Source organism: Hyalella azteca, unplaced genomic scaffold (genome assembly GCF_000764305.2).
Source record: "Hyalella azteca isolate HAZT.00-mixed unplaced genomic scaffold, Hazt_2.0.2 contig16646, whole genome shotgun sequence".
In the NCBI taxonomy this organism is placed as follows: Eukaryota; Metazoa; Arthropoda; class Malacostraca; order Amphipoda; family Hyalellidae; genus Hyalella; species Hyalella azteca.
Genome location: NW_025946460.1, coordinates 167648 through 173647, shown reverse-complemented (window position 1 = coordinate 173647; position 6000 = coordinate 167648). Strand labels below are relative to the sequence as shown.

Genomic DNA, 6000 nt, shown 5'->3' with positions numbered 1-6000 from the left:
TTAGGTGCAGTTGCACTAGTGTGAGTACCCTTAGGTGCACTTGCACTAGTGTGGGTACCCTTAGGTGCACTTGCACTAGTGTGAGTGCAAGTGTAAGCACTAGTGTGAGTGCAAGTGTAAGCACTAGTGTGAGTGCAAGTGTAAGCACTAGTGTGAGTGCAAGTGTAAGCACTAGTGTGAGTGCAATCTAAATAGGTGCAGTTGCACTAGTGTGAGTACCCTTAGGTGCACTTTCACTAGTGTAGTGTGAGTACCCTTAGGTGCACTTGCACTAGTGTGGGTATCCTTAGGTGCACTTGCACTAGTGTGGGTATCCTTAGGTGCACTTGCACTAGTGAGGGTACCCTTAGGTGCACTTGCACTAGTGCAGCTACTGCGTCATGTCAAGAGGGCGTTGCTGTAGCGCCCCTAGGGCAGCAGGCAGCTGCTGCAGGGGGCGCTGCCCCATGTGGCCAGGTCCTAAGGGCAGCAGACGAGGGCGCCCGCGACCCCTCTTCACCACCACAGCAGCAGGCGCTGACGAAGAGCCTGAAGAAAAGGATGTGTATCTTTATTTTAAAATTTTAATACGGAGCGTGTGGAAATAATAAAATTTTGCGCGTGTTTCTTATGTCAATGTTCTTAATTTTGCTTTCAGTTCTTATTATTCAATATTATTCTCTTAACCTACTCGTATTGATATTTTATTCTAAAGATGAAATAATTAAAAGTATAATAAAATGATAACAGATCTGAAGACAGCCCATGGCAGATTTAAAAGTTAGATCGTTCATGCAGCTTGCGCATTCTCATTGGATTATATTTTAATTCTAAATTAATTTGGATCATTTTATAAAAAATCATGTCAAATGCAATTTAAAGATATGCGTTCAATTTTACATAATCATGATTTACACCGCACAGTGGACCAATGCTAAATATTACATTTAAATATCTCCCTCAATATCTCAATGGGAAACAAATATAATCAATAGAGAAAGGTCAGATTTACACTGAAGAGATTAAAACCGAAATAACGTATAAACGTATGAAGGAAAATAAATAATTATCGATTTCGAATTTCGAGCTTATAAGAACTGTACGATTTGTTAAGACACTACCGGTAGTTTATTAACGCTTTTAATTATATATCCTATCGGTATTATAATCTCTCTGTCTGGCTCTAAAAATTATTTGTAACCAATACCTGCAAGAGACGCTATATAATATTGCATAATAATAATAATAATAATTATATTTAATTAAAGAATAATTTTAACGTCTCTCCTATTGGTAGCATAATCTGTCTCTCAGCTTTAAAATATTATTTGTAACGAATTATTCCAAGAGATGATATATAATATTGCATAACAATAATAATGAATTCAAGAAATAGACATTATATAACTTTGCTTAATAATAATAATAATAATAATAATAATGAATTCAAGAAAGAGACATTATATAACTTTGCATAATAATAATTATAATGAATTCAAGATTTGCATAATAATAATGAATGAAAGAACAATTGTAGCGTGTAGTAACTTGAGTCAGCAGGGGGCGGGGGTCGAGGCATGGCAGCAGCGCGCCCCCTGACGCCTGACATGCGCGGGCGGCCGCGCTTGCGGTGACCACGAACTGTCGTGTTGCCCAGCACGCTGCCTTGTATACCTGGGCCATAATTGTTACTGTCATACCTGTGCGATAATTGTTACTGTCATACCTGTGCGATAATTGTTACTGTCATACCTGTGCGATAATTGTTACTGTCATACCTGTGCGATAATTGTTACTGTCATACCTGTGCGATAATCATTACTGTCATACCTGTGCGGTAATCATTACTGTCATACCTGTGCGATAATGATTACTGTCATACCTGTGCGGTAATCATTACTGTCATACCTGTGCGGTAATCATTACTGTCATACCTGTGCGGTAATCATTACTGTCATACCTGTGCGATAATTGTTACTGTCATACCTGTGTGATAATTGTTACTGTCATACCTGTGCGATAATCATTATTCCTTATTTTTAACTCATTATTCCTATTTTTATAGGAATAATTATAATTTTATATTATCATTATTTATATTTTATATAATTTTCATCATTATTACATCATGATATATCGCCATCATTTCTCCAATGCAATTTTTGAGTTTCAATATAATTATTGAAAATGAATACAGGATCATCAATATTTTATAAGTTTTCTTCTAGGGTAAATGTCTATGCAATATAACAACAAGCTGAAAAAATAATTGCTCATAATGAAGAGGCCATAAGTAAGGTACCTATATTATTCATCGAAATTTAGGATCGCAATAAAAGTTTACAATGTTTCGAGATCTGGTCGATTCTGAAAGAAAGGCCTTTACGTTCAATTTCAATAAAATTTTTAAGAAAAACGAGACATGAAAAAGGGCTATAATATTTTTAAAATAATTTCATTATTATTAGAATGTAGATTTTAAAACATATCATATGCTAAGAAGAGAGATACGATTTCATGCCATGCTTGAATGCAAGTTTTAAAATGCTCACAGATTTCCCCGGCAATCGGTTCCGAGTGCACATTCAAGAATCCTAACCAAATCAACAGCCAAGCGGGATAATAAGTTGATTTTTAATGGGAATATTTGTAATCCATTTGGCTAATAATACGAATCCAAAATAATAAAAAAGCTATTTCATTATTTTGACCTTCTGCACCAAACTGGCGTTTTGAATAAGCAATACTTGGAGTAGCAGGGATCAGGTCAGCAGGATTACCTTCACTCTCCAAGCAAATAATGTTGATTATGAGTTAATTTCGCTAAATCTACGTTCTTTCAACGTCATGTACCTAATGAGTAGAGCATTTAATAATAAATACCGAGAACCAATTATTCGCCAGTCAAATGACGTTAAAATGACATTGATAACTCGTTTATTTCTATGAACTAACGCTAATTAAACGTTGTTTAATACTGATCGTACCAGATGGGAGGTCTGTGATGAACGCAGCAGACGTCGACGGTTCGACGTTCTGAACGTCGCCCCGGCAGACGGGCTGCGGTGGCAGGGACGGGTCGCTCGCCTGCTCCTCCGCCTGCGACGAATTTTTTTAAAGTTTGAAAAAATTGACCTCTATGAAGAATAAATATTATAATTTGCCTGTCGGCGGGAAACATCTTCACTGATCGACGAGACCGTGAACCCAGGATCTTTTATATCAAGATCAATGTTAGGTACAAGATTGTCTTAGCAAGCATAAAAATAGTGATTGCTAGAATTATAATCACGATTGGTAGTTTCAAGATTGTGGGGATTTAGACCGAGATCGCTGGGAGCACAATCTTCATAGCTGGATTACGATCAGCGCTGTGTTCAAGATTTTGTAAATAAATCCTTGTTCTTTATAAGAGATGCGGAAGATATATAAGAGATAAGGAAGATATATAAAAGATGCGGAAGATATATAAAAGATAAGGAAGATATATAAAAGATAAGGAAGATATATAAGAGATGCGGAAGATATATAAGAGATAACGAAGATATATAAGAGATAAGGAAGATATATAAGAGATAAGGAAGATTTATAAGAGATGCGGAAGATTTATAAGAGATGCGGAAGATATCTAAGAGTTAAGGAAGATACACAGATATAAGATATACATATATAAGAAATATTTAAAGGTTCTCACAGCAAGTTTGCCGTCGTCAGCGTCCGAGGGCGTGGGTGGCTGTGAGAAGCTCTTGGTCTCGTCGCCCTCCTCCTCCACGCGCCTCTTCTTGCCCTCCAGAAGCTCTCGCTCCAGTTTCTGCAAAATAAACTCCTGGTTAATTATTTTGTTCAATTTAAATACTAATGGATAATTAGCCTTGGTAATCATTTCTTAGAAATTATTCTCACACATTTTCATATATTTAAAAAAAGCATTTCTCGTTTAATACAAAATATCCTCTTTTTTCAATCAAACATCGAATAATATGTATATTCTATGAACTGCAATTGAGTTTGAAGTGATAGGAAAGTATTAAGTAAATTAAATAACCTTCTCAGCATAGCCAAAATATTCTTTTTTTTTTTCAATCAAAATTGGAATAATATTTCATTCTGTGAACTGCAAATGAGTTTCAAGTGATAACAAAATATTAATTAAATTAAATAACCTTCTCAGCGTATCGCTTGCGCATCTTCTCTCTGTTGTACTCGACACGGCGCTCGTCTAGCGCACGACGCTCGTCCTGACGAGCGCGGACTGCGGGGAAACAACGAACACGATTACGTTTAGAAAAACTGAAATATATAGTTTTTATATATTTCATCTATTTAAACTATATATATATGAAATATGTAGTTTAAATAGCATGTAAAATTAAATTACTGAAAGTTAAAAATAATTACAGTTGAAAGAAAAAGAAAATATACCTTCAATGCGATTTCATGCCCTACGAAGTCGAATATATAATACGAGTACTAGGTACACGAATGAAGACAACTAATCATTACAGTTGAAATTTATGACAAGATTTAAAAAAAGGAAGTGAGGCTTGAAAAACTGAAAATATACTTTCAATACTTTAGCAAGAAAATTGAAATTTGTTGACTAAGATTAGAAAAGTAAGGTTTGAAAATTTAAACAGAAAACTTCAATCCTATATTAATAAAATGTTAATTTATTGAAACCATGTTTAACGGGAATAGACCGCGTGTTGAAGTGTGAAAATGTTAATGATAAAATGGTGGATTTACTCACAATACAGATTAAAAAGATAAGTAACTTTTTTAAAAATCTTTGATCGCAATTTTTCGACCTTCTTTGCCTAGTTAGTCAGTTTGCTGAAATACTTGAGTTTCATTTGAATCTCATCGAAACTAACGCAATACAGATGCCAACGCTCTTATTAGTAATACATGAATAAATCAAGACCAAAATAAAAAAAATGGTATTCAGTACTCACTGCAGTGAGTGACAGAGAGCGCATTTTTTCGTCGACAAAAACGTGAAGTCACGGACGGACAGACAGGCGGAAGGACATGACGAGCACAACAGTGCATTTATTCCATAGAAACGAAAATGCGCTAAAAACACATAACATTAAATTTGATGCTCACATTGCTGCTCGATGTCGTCATCAAGGAGCAGTGAGACGACTTCCTTGGGCTTGAGCGTGTCAGGCTTGAAGCTCCCGCCGCTGATAACCATGCGCTGGATCTGTGTGCAAAATATCACTTGTAAGGAACTCCAGTTCACCGAAATATATCTGAAGTTATATATAAAGTTTATCTATAAGATATTTCCAATAAGCTTACAAACATTCATTCAAGATATGCTGCCACGTGTGTTATGGGCGGCTAATGTGCGGTCTGCATGCAGAAAAAATCACTTGTAAGGAATTCTAGATTAGTGAAATATATTTGAAGATATAACTTTAAAGTTCGCATATACCCTGAGCTATTGGAGAGAATTTTGTCTCGATTCCTTTTAATTAGGCAGCAATTAGTTACAATTAGGTAGCACACCGACGTAATATACGTTTCATTGCATTTATTTTGCGCATCCACGTTTCCAATTCAAGCAATTATCTAACAACATTACATTTACATTCGCGGGGTGCTTGTACACAGAAGAGAATTTCTTCTATCGAATCCACGAAGTGCCAAGGCGCTTCGAAATAAACATCGAAGTAAGGAAATAATTAAACTTTAATTAATTATAAGGAAATAATTAAACATCCCACATAAGCACCTCGCTCTTTTCCTTGGCCCGCTGTAGGATGCGTTCCTCAATAGTGCCTTTACAAATGAGCCTGTAGACGGTGACCTGCTTGGTCTGTCCCACGCGGTGCGTGCGGTCCATCGCCTGCTGGTCCACAGTCGGGTTCCAGTCAGAGTCGTAGAATATCACCTGAGAAACAATTAAATTAATAATATTTTATCTGATGGTTCCAGTCAGAGTCGTAGAATATCACCTGAGAAAATTTATACACTGAGCGAACTTATACAATTGAATTAATGATATTTTTT

General features: G+C 35.9%; 1 protein-coding gene across 1 annotated transcript in view; it reads right to left on the bottom strand.

Annotated features, from left to right (window-relative positions):
- Window positions 1–367: 367 nt before the first annotated feature.
- Window positions 368–6000, bottom strand: part of LOC108669195 (chromatin-remodeling ATPase INO80) — a 28735-nt gene continuing 23102 nt past the window's right edge. The window contains exons 26-32 of the mRNA XM_018156498.2: window positions 5723–5881; window positions 5089–5188; window positions 4143–4231; window positions 3674–3790; window positions 2967–3078; window positions 1528–1653; window positions 368–528 (exon numbers count right to left, since the gene is read on the bottom strand). Of these exons, the coding sequence (XP_018011987.1) occupies window positions 371–528; window positions 1528–1653; window positions 2967–3078; window positions 3674–3790; window positions 4143–4231; window positions 5089–5188; window positions 5723–5881 (861 nt within the window). The 3' untranslated portion in view covers window positions 368–370. The remainder of the gene's footprint in view (window positions 529–1527; window positions 1654–2966; window positions 3079–3673; window positions 3791–4142; window positions 4232–5088; window positions 5189–5722; window positions 5882–6000) is intronic.